General features: G+C 41.5%; 1 protein-coding gene across 2 annotated transcripts; it reads left to right on the forward strand.

Annotated features, from left to right (window-relative positions):
• Nucleotides 1-520: 520 nt before the first annotated feature.
• On the forward strand, nt 521-12,531 carry LOC147889998 (uncharacterized). Of its 2 annotated transcripts, none has more exons than XM_087391107.1 (3): nt 521-664; nt 1,212-1,376; nt 12,425-12,531. In XM_087391107.1, exons 1-3 carry the CDS (start codon nt 593-595, stop codon nt 12,431-12,433), a joined length of 246 nt encoding a protein of 81 aa, XP_087247233.1. In that variant the 5' UTR covers nt 521-592; the 3' UTR covers nt 12,434-12,531. The 2 variants fall into 2 exon arrangements, with proteins under 2 accessions (XP_087247233.1, XP_087247232.1); XM_087391106.1 differs by lacking the exon at nt 12,425-12,531 and adding an exon at nt 10,926-11,290.
• The last annotated feature ends 6,116 nt before the right edge of the window (nt 12,532-18,647 follow it).

Below are 18,647 nucleotides of genomic sequence, written 5' to 3' on the forward strand. Positions count from 1 at the left end.
AGGCCTTTTCCCCATGTGAAAGTGAAGAGCGGTGAAGCCGCGAGTTACTTTTACATGGGGTAAAGGTCGACCAATGGATTCTACCGAACGTCAAAGTAGATGGGGCAAGGAGGGTTAATTTTTACAAAATGACCTTTGATGTGATGGGCTAGTGTGGAAGTTTAGGACACATGAGCATGCATGGAACTTTTTAACCATGATGTGACTGGCAAATTTGGAAGTTCTTGACACATCAGCCATGTCACAGCGCCCACCATTTTATGGATATTAAAGTGACTTGATCAAATGACTCCGATCATCCCTTCGAGCCCTAGCAACTTTGACAGAGTGAAAGAGAGAAAGTCAACCACGTTAAAGTCTTCATTCAAGTCCAATGAAGAAGAGAAGCCACATATCAACATATTGTCCAATAAGAAAAATGCACTTCCAAAAATTCTAAAGATGTCTAATTTCTGTCCAAATTGAGTGGTTGCTAATAAGTCCAAAAAGCTTGGCTTTGCGAGATGGGTGAGTCGTCTTCTTCATGTTGTCGTTTAAAGCTCGAGACTTTCTGTCTGCATTTCTAGTGTTTTCGTAGCACAGAGTAGTCGCTATGGTGTGGACCTTCTCCCGCTTCTCGGAAGCTATGGCTCCTGCTCTCTTCTTCCACCATGATCGCTCCCCGGTACGTCGGCCGACCATTTCCCCATATTCGTACACGTTTCCGGTCTGTCCTTGTCTTTGCATTCCCGTCACATTCGCCTTGTTGCTCTCTTCCCCCAAAGTCAGCACATCTCAGCTCTCGATCATCCGTCCACCGACTGCCTCCTTGTTTCGATCACCATTCTCAGCTTCCACACGCGATTCTGAGCTTCTCATCAATTTGTTCAAACATCTTAATGCGCATTGTTGCATCGTCGAGCGAACTCAGCCACTGATAGTTTATCAGCAATCGAAGTTTCGTCCTTAGGGAGCCTCCTTCTCCCAGAGTTTCTGAGCGCAACATGGGGGGAACTCTTTCATCTTCCCAGCTGATTCGTACAGACCACTTGCAAATTAATAAATTCCTTCCACTGGGTCCGTGCGCAAAGTTGGCTACCCGGGAAACCGTGGAGGACTTTTTACCGACGGCGAGTGAATTCATTCCACCTTGAAGGCTGACGTTTTTCACTTACTAAGCTATTGAACCAATACTCGCTTAGTTAATTGCTCATTGCGATATAGGTGTGCAGGAGCCCAAGGAGGAGATTGAACCTGACAAAGAGAACCTAACATCGCCGTCTGTTGATCACGGAGAGCAGTCAGTGAAGGAGTTTTTGCTGATAGAGCATCCTAAGGAACCTCTCGAGAACGACATGGCACTCCGCTGTCCGCTACCGGAACCGTGCATCATTCACGTGTGTATCTTTTGCTTTCATATTGATAAGCGATTATCCGATGCAAGCATTTCGCCCTTGTCGGTCTTTGCTTGTGAGATTGCATAGCGTTTCTCTCTCCTTGCCTGCGCAACCGTTTTCATCATCATGATCCTTCGGTACGATGCTCTTGTGTTCTGCTATGAGATTCGCTTAGTTTAATTGGTCACGTCAAGTCGTTATATTAAGATTTGTGTGTCAAGTGCTTGGCTTCTCAACGGAGCCAGGTTTCACTCGTGCGGAGCAAAAGAAAGTTGTGATATGGAGGTAGAAGATCAGTAGACGTGCCATGTGATAGAAACCATCTCGCGACGTTTAAGCACTACCTGCTGCATGCCAACGTATCTGGGGTTTGAATTACGTATGTCACCGGTTACTTTCTTACATAGTACTGAACGCTTTTATGATCATTCATGCAGATTCGAAAGCATTTCAATATGGTTGTGTCAATGTTGCTCGGGCAATTGTATATTTTAAAGCATTGTAGGATCGGATGTTTGGACATACTTGGGTGCTGGAACATGATAAACTAGCTGTCATATCCCGCTTTCCTCCTTGAATCGTTATTGCCCGGGCTTCTCTTAGTTCCTAATGCATGCATCTGAACTTCGGTTAATTTTCTCTTTGTGTAGTATCTTGTTCTTACAACTAGCCGCAATGTTTCTGTTATTAACGTCTGAAGCAATGTACACGAGTTGTATTTAATGGTCTCCCATGTGTGCCTTGATTTGGCTTTGCTAATGGAATCTTGATATCGACTAATGTTAATAAGGGATGGTATTGGCACAGCGATCCAGCACAAGTGAGTAAAGAGCAGTGAAGCTGTAAATCTGCTAAGCATAACCTTGGCTTAGCAGTTCACCGCTCTATGCCTGAGAAAATCTAGTGCAGCTAGCTGCACAGCTCAGCCATCCACAGGGGAAGCAGTATGATAGACTTGCTCCTGCCCACAGACTCCCTTAACAATGACAGATGCAGCCCTTACCGATGTTGCTTAACCAGGGTGATGTCATTAGGCTGTCCAGCTCTTAGGCCTGGGTGCATACCTGCGGTGGTTGCAGGTCTGATTTATCTGGGGAGATACTTTACACAGAGCAATCAAGAGAACCGTTAGATCTGATCCTAGCTCCGGTCCTATCTCGCTCATGTCCTAACCTAAGGGCAGTGTTTAAGAGGCATAATATTGCCACCCTTTCAAAGGTGAAGTTTGGAAATATTTTATGGTCATTCTTGTTTGCCCAGTTGTTTACGCGATCGTAGCTGTGGAGTGGTTTCAAAGATATGTTTGCAGATGGTGCCCAAACGTCATTAGATGGGATATACACAAATAATTGGCTTGCTGAGCAGAAAATATCCACATTCAGTTGGAACCTGGTACATGGGATTAAGGGGCTTTCCAATCTCTTTATAGACTTGTGGCCTAACTGGATGACATATACACCATAAATTGGGACTAGACAACTATTGATAAATTCTCATAAGACTCTTTCAAATGATGCAAATAACAAGGAAATCTCTGTGTGCTGGCCTTATGGGTTCTCCAATAAGATATACGGTTGCATGGGTTAAAAATTGAAATCTCAATATGCTGCGGTTGCATGTAATTGCTGGAACCTCTTACACAGCGGACAGATCTAGCCAAACACTTTGAGATGCACATGCATACTGAAAGCCTCACTCAGAGAATGTACAGAAGAAAGAAGAGAAGGAAAACTCAGAGTTTATTTATCCATGGATGTGGGAAAACCTGTCATAAGAGAGCTGAATACATCCAGCAGAGGTGCTGGGCAAAAACACCAATCAGAGATGTTCCAATGAAGAGTCCTCAAAGAACACAAGATTCCACTCACTTTTCAGTTCCACGCTGCCTGCTGGAAAAGGGATTCATTGTTGCTGTAGAGTGTGGAGGTTTGGGGGGGCTATTTATAGGCTCTGTAGAGGGCCAAGTCCTGCCCCAAAATAGCAGACCGAGTTTGCAGTAAAATCCGACTGGGTCTGCCAGATGTACCGATTGGAACTGCCCGGCTTTCCAACCTGTTTGACCTGTGATCTGTTGCTGTTGGAGGCGCCCACTGCCAGGCCTATAAATACGCCCTGGCAGTTCAGTTTACATGCATTTCCACTTCCTTGCTGCCACAAAATTCTGCCCTGATCCATCGCGGCTATTCCAGCCAGTCCTCCAAGCCACTGCAAACAGATGCGCAATACCTAACCCAGGTAATCCTTACCCTTCCCTAGTCTCCTGACCCTGTGTTCTCATATGGGGGCTCATAGGTGGGTCAGTGACTTCAGACAGTACATACACCTTCAATCCCCCTCTCAAACCAGTCAGTAATTTTAAAGGCTTGACAACCTACATCAACAGTAGATTAAATTGCCCCCTCAGCAACAGAAGGTCTTCATCAGCAGAAGATGGATGTTTATGAAGAAGACAACACCAGGAAAACGCCAACCAAAGAAAATGATCGACACGTGTACTCTAAAAAGGCATAATATTTGACGGTAGATTGTATATCAGATTGTGAAACTGTATGTATAGATGTAGATTTGCTTTGTTTTTAACTTCGTTTTCTTCTTTTGCAGATCTTTCTCATACCTTCGATTCCAGCATCGCTCAGCCATGTGACCCTTTCGATCACAATATGAGCAAATAATGCTCGCTTTTACATGTCATGACAAGAGAAATCACTAATCCGTGATTAGTAGACATTACAACATTATTATATATTATACACCAATGGTGTAACATGTATATGCATTTATGATGGACACTGACCGATTTGTTATGGCGGTGGATCATTTGAGTAGATAGGACTAGTCAAGCTGGAGCCACTGCTTCATATGGCATCGAATTTGGACATGTGATACTTATTCTATTAATAAAAATGTGCACACACGCGTCTAGGTCCTAGGGGCAATAGGAAGGGAAGGGTACATTAAGGTGCATTGAATGTAGATGCATGGGTCATTGCCTCCTTTGGAGTAACCTCCTCCTCATGCCTGTGAAGGGTGCATACTTGGGAAGCACAGGTTTCCCTTCAAGAAGGATGGTGCAGTAGGAGCTGTGTGGAAATTACAGCTGATTCATAGTGATGTCTATGGTCCCATGAGGACTCCTGCATTGGGTGGTTATAGGATAAGGGTAGGTGTAAATGGGAAGATGGATCTTGAGTTACCTCAAGGGACATTAATGAAAGGGTATCACCCTTTCATTGTGAATCTCACGTAGCATTCTTCATTCACCTTGCATTCATCCGCCATCTGTCACACACTTTGCATGTGGGCCGAAATAGAAACAAGTACTCTCACGAGGGCGCTCTTTCCCATTGGAGGGCCAATCGGCATTCAAATTCTGCATGCATTGCACACATTTGCATTCTCGAAAAGTCTGGTTCTTCACATTTGGTATCAGAGCCTTGACGATCCACCATCGGGATGAAGAAGGAGCGAGCACGAGGCAAGGCGCAAGTGTGCGGGATAGAGGCACGAGAAGCCCATGCAACGTAGGACCGGACTGCTCGAGGGAACCGCACGGGCAGACCACGTGTGAGAAGGCCTGCACACATGATAGGCTTCCGGACGGGCAGCGATGCAGAACGTTCAAGTTTCGCACGGAGGGAAACGGGTTGACGAGGCCTGTGAAAGCAATTACGAGATTTGTAGGCGGGGCTGCTTCAAACTCTGACAGAAGGTTGTGTAAACTTCGAAAGAAGGGTGACTGCAAATCGTGATCGGGACGGGAGGCAGCATGCAAATTCTCATATGTTATTGTTGAAACCTTGCAATCTTTGGATTTTGGAGTCTCTGAGGTAAGGGCTATCTCTAATTTTTGGGGTCTTTGGATGGGGAACGGGGTGTCCTAACAGGGTGACTTCCCCCCCCTAGTGCGAATAGACTCTTAAAACCCTTAAACCGTGGGAAAAAGAGACCCCCCAGTTGGATTGGAACAAGATTTTAAGGGGGTGATCCACCCATCAAGTACCCCCTATAACGGTGTCTAGAGCACCAATCCGCTCAAAACAAGTAGCCCAAATGGAGTGTACCAGTTTACAGCATAAAAACAAGGAAGACGGGCTTAAAGAGATGGAAGAAGAGGTCAATTGAAGTGGTTTTTCGACACAAGCGAAGCGAGAGTCGGATAAGTACCACCAACTCAACAACGTTTGACTTTTGCTATAAAGTAAACCCCTTTTCTGAAATTACAGCAAGTCATTTTCTCTGTTGTCTTACTAAAAGGAAAGAATGGAAGGAGAAGGGATATTTAATAGTGAACTTGTCCTTTTTTCTCCACTACCAGAAGGAGATAGGGAGAGAACACCATCACCTCCTCCTGAAGAGGATAATGTAGATGAGAGTTACACACATATTGAGTATGATAACCCACATATAGAATTACCTTCATCTCTCCTTCAAGAATCTCTTGATAGGAAGTTTTCGTTTAGAAATGAAGGGAGAAACGAGTCCATCCAAGAACAAGGTGTTGAGTTTACGTCTTTAACTCAAATCCCATACACATGAATTATAATCCAAGTGCGAGAGGGAGAGAGGAGTCCCCCGTTGATAAGCTGGTTTCGTAGCTTAGCCATATGATTGGACAGTCCATTATGACAAAATTTGGGACTAAGAGAGTGCTGAATATTGGGGATGAAGATTTAGGTAGCCCCTCCAAGAGAGCCAAATTTCAACCTCGAGAGAATAGAATTTCCAAAGTATGATGGAGCAAGAGAGGCGTATAAAATCCTCAATTGGATTCGTCATTTTGAGCTATATTTTGCCCATCAAGATAAGACTGATCACGAGAAACTTGCTCTTGCCCCACTGCATCTACAGAAGGATGCTTTGATGTGGTGGTTCTTATCACAAACGGGAAAAGAGCCTTTTCTTCAATGGTCCAAATTTGTAGAGCAGCTTAAGGCCACTTTCATGCCTCCGAGACATGAAGAAGAATTGACCTTCCGTTGGGAAAGGTTCAGGCAATTCGATAACGAGAGTAACACTGAATTCACAGCTAGGTTTTGGAAACTCTCTTCAGAGTTACTTGAGAAGAGCGAGGATGATAGAAGGAAGAAGTACTTAGCAGCCCTAACCCCGAAAGTGAGGTATGAGGTTGAAATGTTCAACCCAACCACCTTGAAAGACCTCACTAAATTGGTTGAGATTGTTGAGAGGAAATTGAATCCTCGTAAACCCTTCAACAAAGGAAAGGAGAAAGCTATTGTACAAAATGTTAACAGCCAATTTCATCGTGGATGGATACCATTTCCTTCCATGACTGACGATGAGAAGAAAAAGCTAATAAAGGAGGGTAAATGTTTCGGATGTAAGAAACATAAGCCAGGGCATCCATGGCATAAATGTAGGTTCGGACATTATGGATGTCCCCGTTTGAGATAAACAATGCATCAGCAACAATCATGACATTAATGGTATCTCGGGCCTTATCTTGACATGTCTACCTTGATGGATTTTAACCTTTAGCAAGATTCTAATCAAGCATCTGAGGCTTCTGCCTTCTCATCCCAAGACTCTACGGTGAACATAGAACCATCAGTAAATGCTATCCATTCAGCCAACACTGGTGTATGGATGTGTGAACTGGATAGAGAGTAGGTATATTCACTATAGAGTATGGACAGAGAATAAATATTTTTCTCCTCCGTGTAGAGCGCCAGTTTGTTGAGAATATGTTTCATCTTATTGAGAAGGTTACTATAAAGAGATTTCAGCAGCTTGGTATTCATAAGAGAATTCTGAGTATGAAGAGATATTGAAGAGGCACTGCAGTGGTACTTCTACATTTTGAATATTCAGCATCAAGAGGAATCAGAACTTGAAAATGGGAATTAAGTTTTGATTCAGAAGAGATCGTGTACTACCAAGAGAAGACTATTTGCAGATTATGAAGAGGAGATGCAAATGCAGAAGTAAAAGAGAAGTGTACGCAAGAGAAAGAGACAAGAGAGGATCTAGAAGAGGACTTCTGCCCATTCAAGCAGGAGGGATTGTCATGACAAGAGAAATCACTAATCCGTGATTAGTAGACACTAAAACATTATTATATATTAGACGCCAATGGTGTAACATGTATATGTATTTATGACGAACACTGATCGATTTGTTATGGCGGTGGATCATCTGAGTAGATAGGACTAGTCAAGCTGGAGCCATTGCTTTAGATGGCATCGAATTTGGACATGTGATACTTATTCTATTAATAAAAATGTGCACACACGTGTCTAGGTCCTAGGGGCAATAGGAAGGGAAGGGTGCATTAAGGTGCATTGAATGGTAGATGCATGGGTCATAGGATAAGGGTAGGTGTAAATGGGAAGATGGAACTTGAGTGATCTCAAGGGACATTAATGAAAGGGTATCACCCTTTCATTGTGAATCTCACGTAGCATTCTTCATTCACCTTGCATTCATCCGCCATCTCTCACACACCTTGCATGTAGGTCGAAATAGACACAAGTGCTTTCACAAGGGTGCTCTTCCCCATTGGAGGGCCAATCGGCATTCAAATTCTACATGCATTGCACACATTTGCATTCTCGAAAGGTTCTTCACATTACATGCCTTTTCGGAATTTGTATGCAAGAGACACCTTCTCTGATTTGCATGGACTGTTGGGGTCTGCAGACTCTCTCTCCTCTTTGAGAAGTGCTTGTTTGTTGAAGCTTAAATTGTCACTTTGCATCAGGCATAAAACTTTCACTGTTGAAGTGTGCTTGTCTGATAGACTAAACAGTAGTATTGCCTTTGCATCTTCCACATATATCTTAGCGTCTGCATCTTGTAATTGTCTCAGAATAGCTTTCAAACAATAAAGCTGCTTGCTGCTTCATTTGCTAAGCAGCAGATCTTGAAAAGAGCTTCACTTCAAGAGCTTTGCTTGTTGTGGAATAAGTGACCAGCCACAAAATCAATTGAGCAAGTGACCGCAGCTTTGAACTGTGTTCATGCCTCAACCAAAAACAGAACTACCTCAAAAGACACAACGTAACAATCAGCAGATGCAGCAGGAAACGAATAATTAGCTCAAACCATAACACGCTTCAACCTTTGAAGTTTGCAGAAACCCCAAGAACGCCACCAAATGGAGAAACCACTCAAGGGAAGATGGAATAAATAAATATTGATCTGCTTCTTTAGATCATCAACCCTGAGTCGTCAATGTGCTATGTGCCTACTCTGCTCCACTAGGATGCGAACCGGACACCAATCGGTCAAATACAGTAGCACAATTCCGCCAACCACACTTCTGTTGTGCTTAGGCCTTAGTGAGAATCTTGATGCTCTGAACTCAGAGGGCTGTTGTGTTACTTTGTCAAAGACTTGAGCTGAACTGAAATCACATCCATTGTGGCACAGACTAGCTACTAGGACATCCCCACCGACACCATCAATCCTCAACGGTGGATAGACCATAATATAAGCATATGCTCTCATACATACATATTCACGCACCCACATTCATGCATCCATTTATACAAAGGTCTTTGTACTGAGTTTCTATCAATACTCCAGATGTGAAAGGCAGACTCAGCTGTGCCAAAAGCTAAGTGCTAATAAAATAGTCCACATGCCCTTCATTCAAGCTATAATTGCCTAGGAAGACCATTCAATTTCATTCAAGTCCCTGCCAAATAAGTATTTCTAAGCAACAATGCTTAGACACGCCTATTTCCTTTTGATCAAACATCCCGAAGTCTTTTTCATGAACAACTCCCTAGATTTACAGGTAAGCTATCACCTTCTCACCCAATAAAAATGAGCGGTTCTTCCTAAAGGTGCCTTGAACAATGTAACTGCTACCTGCAAGGCTACAAACTAAACTCTATCAAGCATAGTGGCCTACTGTTATGCGGCACCCACATACGTTATCAAAACCCAACTGTAGGTGTAAGTCATTTAGTAAGCTAAGACATCCATGTGAGAGACCAGTATCACACCTGCGAGGCCGATTTGAGGACTTGGGAGCAGTAAGATCTAGGGTAGACTCAAGGCTGAAAAGGGGTGGAGAGATTGCTATAGGCAGTAGGAACAATAGAGTGCAGCAATTCCTATGTAGAGGCATTTTACCTCCTGAGCAGATTTGGTCGAGGGGGTGGGTTCACTGTGTTGTCGACAATAGGCCAGGGTGCCAGTCGACAGCTTGGTTAGGTCAAACCAGACCTAGGGTTGGCTCCAGGTCGGCCACCAGTCAACCATTTGATTGGCTGGTTGGGCTGCAAATTGTCTGGTTAGTCCCTTAGTTTGTTGTGTTTGTTAGCAGTAGGTGGAGGGTGCAAGCTGGCCGCCTCCTTGTATGAAGAGGGCACTCTTTCTTCTCATTCTATCCCACAGAAGCCAACAATGGCAGTGCAGGAAGAGAGAGATAGAGAGAGAGAGGCTTCGATTTGCCTCAGTCTTTTGCAGGTGTTATCCCCAGCATAGGCTAGAGATTTGGTGCTCATCGGAGTATCTGCATATTTTCTCCTTATCCTCTGTTGTTTTTTGATCGGTGATAGCTTTACGTGCATCTACTTTGTGTGTGATCTGAGTGTGTTTCCTAGATCTGTCGTAATGCATCTACTTTGTGTGTGATCTGAGTGTGTTTCCTAGATCTGTCCGCTACAGTTGAGGTTTAACTTTCATAGCCTCTTTTTCTAGCACGGTAACAGAGCCAACGTTGTAACTCTCATGATGAAGTGTCTTCAAGTTTGAAGGAGACTCCAATTCAAGACAAGTGCATGTGTTTCTTTTGGTTCTTGTGGTGTCTTGGATCTGTTCTTTATGACCTCTCACATATGTATCGCCTAACTGGGACTGTCATCACATCGCATTTTGAGAACAATGAGTTTGTGCATGTTTCTGTATTCATCCAGTTCTATCTTGGCTCAAATAAGCCTACCTGCTTACAGTGATAACTCCTGAGAGATTAGTGTCAAAGATCTTGGCTTAAGTAAGCTTACCTGGTCACAGGCTTTTACCAGTGGCCAGTGTTGAAGAACTTGACCATGACCTCACCAAAATTTTGAATCCTCACCTTCAAATCAATCCTCTGAGTTCTATGTACATTGAAGATTTAACTTTTGATTGCTGAAAGTTTATGTCAAGTAAGAACCGCTAAAGAGATCTCACTACTTGTGACTGTTATCATAGCAGTGATTTTTTAAAGTTTGGTAAGCCTAGCCACATGGGGTCACTGTTGTAGTACTGAAATAGCTTGTTTCAACAGAGATCCTGCAATCAAAGCTTTTCCTCTTCCGTCCTTCCTTTTCTTACCCAACTTGGGGTCTGTTTCTCCATTTTGGTGCTCATTGATTCAGTGTTGGGTCCTGTTGAGAGCTAGTAAGAAAGTGTTTGAGGTCTATGATCCCAGAAGCAAATGTTTTGTAGTGGCTTAGCTGCAGGATGCATCACATGTTTTGGATGCTGGAAAGCGGCCTTCTAAATAATCTGGTGGTGCCTGTACAGCAGGAGTGTTTATGACGATAAATGTGAATAATGCACTTAATGGACTCTCTGAACTTTGCAAGTGATTTGCAGGATGGACGAATTCGGAAAGAGAGATTAAAACTGAGCATGAAAAGAAGTGGCGACTTGCGATTTATACAGAAAAATGAGCTTGAGGGAGTGTACCGGAGATGCCATCCTGTTAGCAATGATCATGTCATTTTTCCTTGTGCAAGTGCTCCTGCTGGCTCCATCACAAGGCTCCTTTGATAAACTGGTCCAATCTGTCCAGATCAAATCATCACATGGACATAAATCTGTGAAGTTTCAGTAGAAGGGGCTTTGTTTGTTTTCATCAGTTTGCTGTGATTTTTGTAACCATTGTATTTTATGTCACATTCATTCTCTGGTAATATCAATATGCCCTCCATGCTGATGCAGTTGTAAGTGAAAACTTACCTTTTGCTGCCTATGAATTGCTGTAGATTATGATTGATAGTAAAACGTTACAATCTACACTTACGCTCAAATTTCTGAAAAGTTGATCAAGCTGGTAAATCCATGCTTCTAAAAGATACAAGTAGACCTCATTCTCGTTGACATCCATAATGGTGACATGTTGCATGCATGCGAGCAAGGAGGATAAAACTATATAGACATAGTGGAGTGGGGATGCATGCTACAGAGAGGAGGGTGCTTCACAAGTGAAAAGGGAGAGGAGAATGGGGATGATACTGAATAATGGGGGAATGTATAAGGGGTAAAAGAGACTTGAGGGAAAAGGTAGTGGGGGAGGAGAGAAGAGTGAATGAAAGGGAGAGAAAGCCTCCAGAAGGAAAGAGATGAGAAAGGTAAATTGCATTGAGGCTAACGAATATACAAGGAGGCATAATAGAAGGTTCCTATTTGTGAGTACTCCTCGTACACCAAGCAAGAGTTGTCATTTTATAAACAATCTTCCCATTGGCATCCCACATCCAAAAGGTGGGTGAGTGTATCTTGTCCGTATCTTCCATATGAGTATCTTTGTCCGATATCTTTCATTGGAGTGTGATAACTCTTAGCCTCGTTTTCAACATAAATTAAGATTTCCCAAGTGGATTGTTGACACATAGGTGTTTACCACCTCATCCTACTTTTTCCCTTATGATAAACTGTATGCATGGACTATGCACAACCTCTTTATTTCATGCACATGGGGCCATCCACAGTGAGGGGCTGGCATATGAGTAAGCTTGCCAGTTGAACCATGGGTCCATAGACCTCTTATTATATATTATGCATGCCACTTCATTTTACAAAGCATTGAATCTAAGCAGAACTACATTGTTCTTTTTTGCTCTCCCCCGGACGCATGGGAGGATTAGTGGGCTTGGTGTGTGGGGTGGTTAAAAAGAGAGTTTAAAGGAAAGATTTCACGAGGGATACATAAAAGAATAATTCATAGTTGGGAAAGTATACATGTGTGTGCAAAGAAATAAGTGTCTGTGTGTGAGAGAGACATTTACTATATTAAAATTATTTTTTGTGTATGTGTGTATCTATATATATAAAATCTATCTAAGAATCCATATGGTTGTCTATATTTCTAGGTAAAGTGATAACAAGCCGGGGAAAACAAGCATTACTTGTCTACCCAAACGTAACTATGATGTTCTAACATCTAGTTTCTTTGGATGATGGTAGGTAAGTGGATCTCTTAGAACCTCGACTTCCAAGATTGACATCTTTTTTTAATATTATGTTTGTCAAACTTAATATTATTAAAAATTCTTAATTTTGGTTGAAATTTTTGTAAACTCTAGTTGTTGCATTTTTTGACTTAGATGTCTCAAACATTTTTTTCTCATATGTTTTCCTTATTTTATATTTTATCCAATTGATGGAATTAATTGTATGGCTCAATTATGGATGAGACTTTTTAATCTAAACACACTCAACTAGCCTTTGATTGGACAAGTGCCATAATTCTTTAGCATGGGTGATCCGTAGTCATTTTGTGATCCGTCTTATTTTTACTGACTTTTATATCTGTTTTACGAAAGTGATTTACGCATTTACAACTGGTATTAATTTTTTCTTTTGACACTTATCATAGAGACTCACTTTTATTCACTTATTATCAGTAGGTTCCTCGGGAGTAAGTTCCACAAGGTGGTCTAACTCCCCACCATGTAGTCTTACCTCCTAGCTTGGGGGTGGGTCACACACATACACACACACAAATAATTTAATTAGTAAATGTATCACACACACACACACACACACACTTATTTCTTCACACACACACACACATGTATACTTTCCCAACTATGCATTATTTTTTTATGTACCCCCGTGAAATCTTTCCTTTACACTCTATTTTTAACGATCCCCCACACCAAGCCCACTAATCCTCCCATACTTCCTCTAACCTTTTCTCAATCCATGCAGTCATTCACTTCTTACTCCACTTGTGACTTAATTTTCACTTGTGACTTTAAAAAAAAGGAAAAAAACTCCACTTGTGACTTTAAAAAAAAAGAAAAAAAAATAAAAAATTTATCTAAGATCCATATGGTTGTCTATATTTCTAGGTAAAGCGGGGAACACAAGCATTACGTGTCTACCTAAACATAACTATGATATTCTAACACTTAGTTTGTTTGGATGGTGGCAAGTAAGGACCCCGATCGGAGAACCTCTAAGACTGCTGTCTGAGGATTTTACGTCATTTTTCAATATTGTGTTTGTCAAACTCAATATATTCCATATCTTTTGAGAAATTTGGTGGAGAATATGGAAAAGGTTTGAAGGATTTTTCATTTTCATTCAATTGTCTTGGTAAACTGCCTTGCTCGGGGATAAAGGCAAGCTGAACATGCTTCATGCAGTTTGGCACTTGATATGAGTGATTGTTCTATGTTACGTGTGAGACACCAAACTAGGGTAAATTTTTAAAAGTTTTGTAGTGTTTGATTTCTCGTTAGTGAAGAAACAAGCGAGTACAAGTGCTCGTGAACATTGCCTTTAGTTTTGCATGTTAGTATGGTTTATAATTTGATGTACATGATGAGAGTGCATAATGTGCTGTGAGAATATGATCATATATGTGTGAGAATATGATCATACAGGCAATGAAGATTTAAAAGAAGGGAGTACAATTACCATTCTTTGATACTTTGATAGCTTCCTTCTGTTGGCTTAGGCATCAATGTTTGCGCCTTCCTCAATTCGTTTTTTAATGTAGCGTAAATATTCTATTGAGGAGGATGCTCATGAGTTGATTTGGAGAGAGAGAGAGATCACCCTATGAGATCAATGGGAAAACATGGCTTAAAATAGCTCGAGGAACACATTTGATAAAGGTGTAAGGACAGCACTTCATGCAAGCAGTGCTAATAACTAGTAAGCATAGTCATTTTCAAAAAGTACATTGCTTTCTTGGAAGGGTGAATCACCTTTTCTTTTTGCTATAATTACAATACAAAGTTTGATTTCTTAGAAAAACAAAAGAAGGGGCTTGGGTTTTCCATTAATAGAGGGATGTTTTCTTATGGACACTTTCATATTTTCTGAGGAGGGATGATCGAGGCTCCTCTAAAGGCAACGCCTAATGTCATCTCGCATGTGTTCAACCTTCCCCTCACACAGGAAGAGGACACTTACAACAAGAATGTGGAAACCGACATGCAGAAGGACTCTAATGGCAACGCCTAATGTCATCTCGCATGCGTTCAACCTTCCCCTCACACAGGAAGAGGACACTTACAGAAACCGACATGCAGACATCAACTCGAATGGTACTTGGAATGAGTTCAATTGCCATTTTTTCTGCAAACACGCCTGAATGGGCGGTGAACAGGCTCTTTCCGCTGCTAGGGGGCGCCTCTTCACCGTTTTACAGAGTGCATCTTACACGACAATTGCTACATATTACAGAGTCTCTTTGCGATCAGTTTGTGAGAGTCTGTTGCATGTTCTTGATACGATGTTCAAACTTAAAATCGAATCGCATCGAACAGGAAACAAAGTCAACCAATTGCGCCTGCGCGACAATACACAAACGCGTTCCTTAAGAAAACAAACGTCTCGCTTTAGAAGATAATCGACCACACACAATCGACCAGCCGTACATTCCATGCAATTCGGGTAAGAAGTAGGTGCAGTGATGCCTGAACAGTCCGTGGTGAAAATTTCTGTAACCGGGCGATCCTTAACACTTCGCACCAACATTATATACGCTGTTATCGCCCTAAAGCTAAGAATAAACTTGACCGTAACCGGAAAAGACTGCCATAATATAGCAGTTTGTGTATATAACAGTACTCAGCTTACAGCACCTTTAACAGGACTGGAGCCGTGTACATGACGGACATTCACTTGCAAGACAATAGTGTAGTGTGGGTGAGGTGAGCCACACATTTACTTGCTTCAACTCGCACGGCACTTCCCCACATATGAAAACCCTGTACATCGACCATGCGACCTTTCTCCATGCTTCGAAGTTTCTCCTTCGACACATCAGCTAAGAGAGCGCTGCTCACTACACTAGATCAACTGTACATCGACCATGTGACGACAGACATGCTTCGACCTTTCTTCTTCGGCACACAGCGCTGCTCAAGATCAACTATACATCGACCATGCGACCTTGACACACAGTGCCACGAGAGCGCTGCTCACTACACTAGACCAATACAGACGCATAACTTGGACATATCAAGACTGAGCCTAAGGCTGCTTTCGTTTGTCTGTACAAGAATCATGGTTGGCCACCGCCATAGCAACATGGGCAGGTGTCTCCGGCACATCGTGCCGCCACCGTCCATCCTAGTCGTCGTCTGTATCAGACGTCGACCTATTGCAGAAGATATCGCCGAAGACTTTCTTCTTCACCTCCCCTCGCTTCGGGGCCGGCTTCTTCTTTTTGTTGGGGTCCCTCTTGGGAGGGCGGGGGACTTGATCATCACTGTCAGAGTGAGAGTCTGGCATACTGATGAATTAAGAAGGCAAGCGGAAGCTACGAAGGTAAGGGGTAGCTGCCTAAGAGCAAAGGGAAGGAAGGAGAGGGTGAGGCGGCCGTGGGCGAAGGAGACGAAGAGCGTCGTGCAACTTAAAGAGAAGGAAAGTCCTCATCGTTTACGACTCTCTGAAACGTGCTGTTGACTTCGCAAGACTTTGTAGTAGTTGGATTTCTTGATAAGGTGCGTCTCTTTGATTGGTTCGCATCTCCTTTGAAGTTTGTACAAGTACTTTGGTTATCTAATATCGAACCCCCTTCACACCTTACAAAATATCTCCGGAGCTAGGCGTCTCCATTCTTGTACAACTTTGAGCAGCTCTTCACTCATCTTAGAGTTCTCGTTTTTCAAAGTGAGGTCCCCACGCAACCAAAAACCCAAGTCCACAGACTCTGAGCATGCATCTGTCCCCACGATCAAGCTGCGTAGTCGCCATTGGAGCAGGATGGATGGTTTGGAAGAGGACGTCTCCCACCTTCACGAGGGGACGACTGGAAATTGCCAATCCATGCTGAATATGAACCAGCTCTCACGCTGGGCACATGATAGCTTTTTGGTAGCTTGCAACTGATGTGGCAAACGGATGCCAGACAGATCTCCAATTTCTGCTTGACGGTTGGAAACGGAGTGCATAGGCAAGTAAGGCCAGCAATTTCACAGAATGCCCCTTTTGGATAAGTAAAATTTATTGCACATCTTATTGGTAGCTACCTATGTTTTACTCCTAGTTCCTAGTTTACTTAAATTCTTTGATTATAGTTTCAAGGTTCTAATGATGAATGAAAGAAAGTGCTTTAGTTTCATGTGAAAAACCTTGCCCCTTACATGCTTGAATCATTATGTCTATGATGGGCATTAAATTCTTTCAAGATGGTTTTATTATTTTCCTTGTTGAATCATTTCTCAAGTTTTTATTTGACTTCTTGTAATTAAGGAGAAGTTAAGAGCAATAGTTAACCTTGATCTATATGTAAGGGATATATTTAGAGTACATGTTTCAATTAAAGTTATGGTCAATGCTTCAATTACAGTGATGGCTCCTCAAGGAGCTAGATTCACAATATCAACACATTATAGTAAATGAAGGTTGGCCATTGTAAATGTTTTAGTTATAGTTGTGTATTGGTCATTGTTGTAAATGAAGCTTGGTCATTGTAAATGTTTTAGTTATAGTTGTGGATTCTTTGGGAGATAAATCCATAAGGATAACATATTAAATCCAAATTCTAATTTCTCCTATTGGGCCAAGGGTGAGAGTGGTCACATAGGGGCTGGTGTTCCATTTAAATGTCATTGATCATTCTATATGCAACCATTTGCCATCACTCATTTTCCATTGTTAGCAAAGATGTGGATAAAACAATGGTCCAACAAGGTCAAGCTTAATGATAATGTTAAGGGCATTGATGTCATCTTAAATGGGTCTTCCTATTAAAAATAGCATAGCTTTAATGGAGGTTATAACTATTCTTCAACTAGAATTTTTGACTTTCAACTTCAATCCAAATGATAGTTGACTTGTAACCAACTCTTAGTTGGCTTCAACCATGTTGTTTTCAAGAAGAAAGGGTTGTCCATTAATAATCTCTCCTAGTGTTCTCTCTCTCTCTCTCTCTCCTTATGATCTTTACAAACACGCCCATCCCCATCCCCACATGCACATGCACACTCAAATACACACTCTTTTTCAACCCTTTTTGTTTTCTCTTAGGATTTTTACTTCCCCCCCACCCCTTAGTTGTTTAATTTCTACATTAGATATTTCTTCCCTTTTTAATGGCTTTAGTAATTTCTACATTAGAGATTACTTTATTGCCTAGTGCACACGTGCACACACACACACACACACACACACACACACACACACACACACACACATGTATGCTTCCCTAAATATGAATTATTCTTTCATTTTACCCCCATGAAATCCCCCTTTACAATCTCTTTTTGACCACCCCACACACTAAGCCCACTAATCGTCCCATACCTCCTCTAATCCCATCTCAACCCATGCACTGATTCACTCCTTCTCCACTTGTGACTTAAACTTCACTTATGGCTTAAATATTTCTTAATTATCTAAGAATCCATATGGTTGTCTATATTCCTAGGTAAAGGGATAACAAGTCGGGGAAAACAGGCATTACCTATCTACCCAAACATAACTATGATGTTCTAACACCTAGTTTGTTTGGATGGTGGCAGGTAAGTGGACCCCGACCTTGAAACTTGGACTACCTGAGGCTTCGACATCTTTTTTCAATATTATGTTTATCAAACTCAATATTATTAAAAATTCTTAATTTTGATCAAAATTTTTGCAAACTCTAGTTGTTGCATTTTTCAACTTAGATGTCTCAAACATTTTTTCCTTATATGTTTTCCTTTTTTTACTTTTTATCCAATTGATGGAATTAATTGTATGGCTCAATTATTGATGGGACTTTTTACACACACACACACACACATACATATACATACATGTATACATGTATACACACACATATATATACATATACATACATACATATATATTTTATATAGATATATATATATATATAGATATATATATATATATATATATATATATATATATGTATACATATATGTATGCATGTATGTATGCATATGTATGTATATACATGTATATATTATTTATATGTATGTATATATATATATATATATATATATATATGTATGTATGTATGTATGTATGTATGTATGTATGTACGTGTGTTTAGATTAAAAAGTCCCATCAATAATTGAGCCATACAAGTAATTCCATCAATTGGATAAAAAGTACAAAAAGGCA

The sequence above is a fragment of the Dipteris shenzhenensis genome, chromosome 19, assembly GCF_047967505.1.
Source record: "Dipteris shenzhenensis isolate YYH24624 ecotype China chromosome 19, Dip_SZ_1.0, whole genome shotgun sequence".
Classification (NCBI taxonomy): Eukaryota; Viridiplantae; Streptophyta; class Polypodiopsida; order Gleicheniales; family Dipteridaceae; genus Dipteris; species Dipteris shenzhenensis.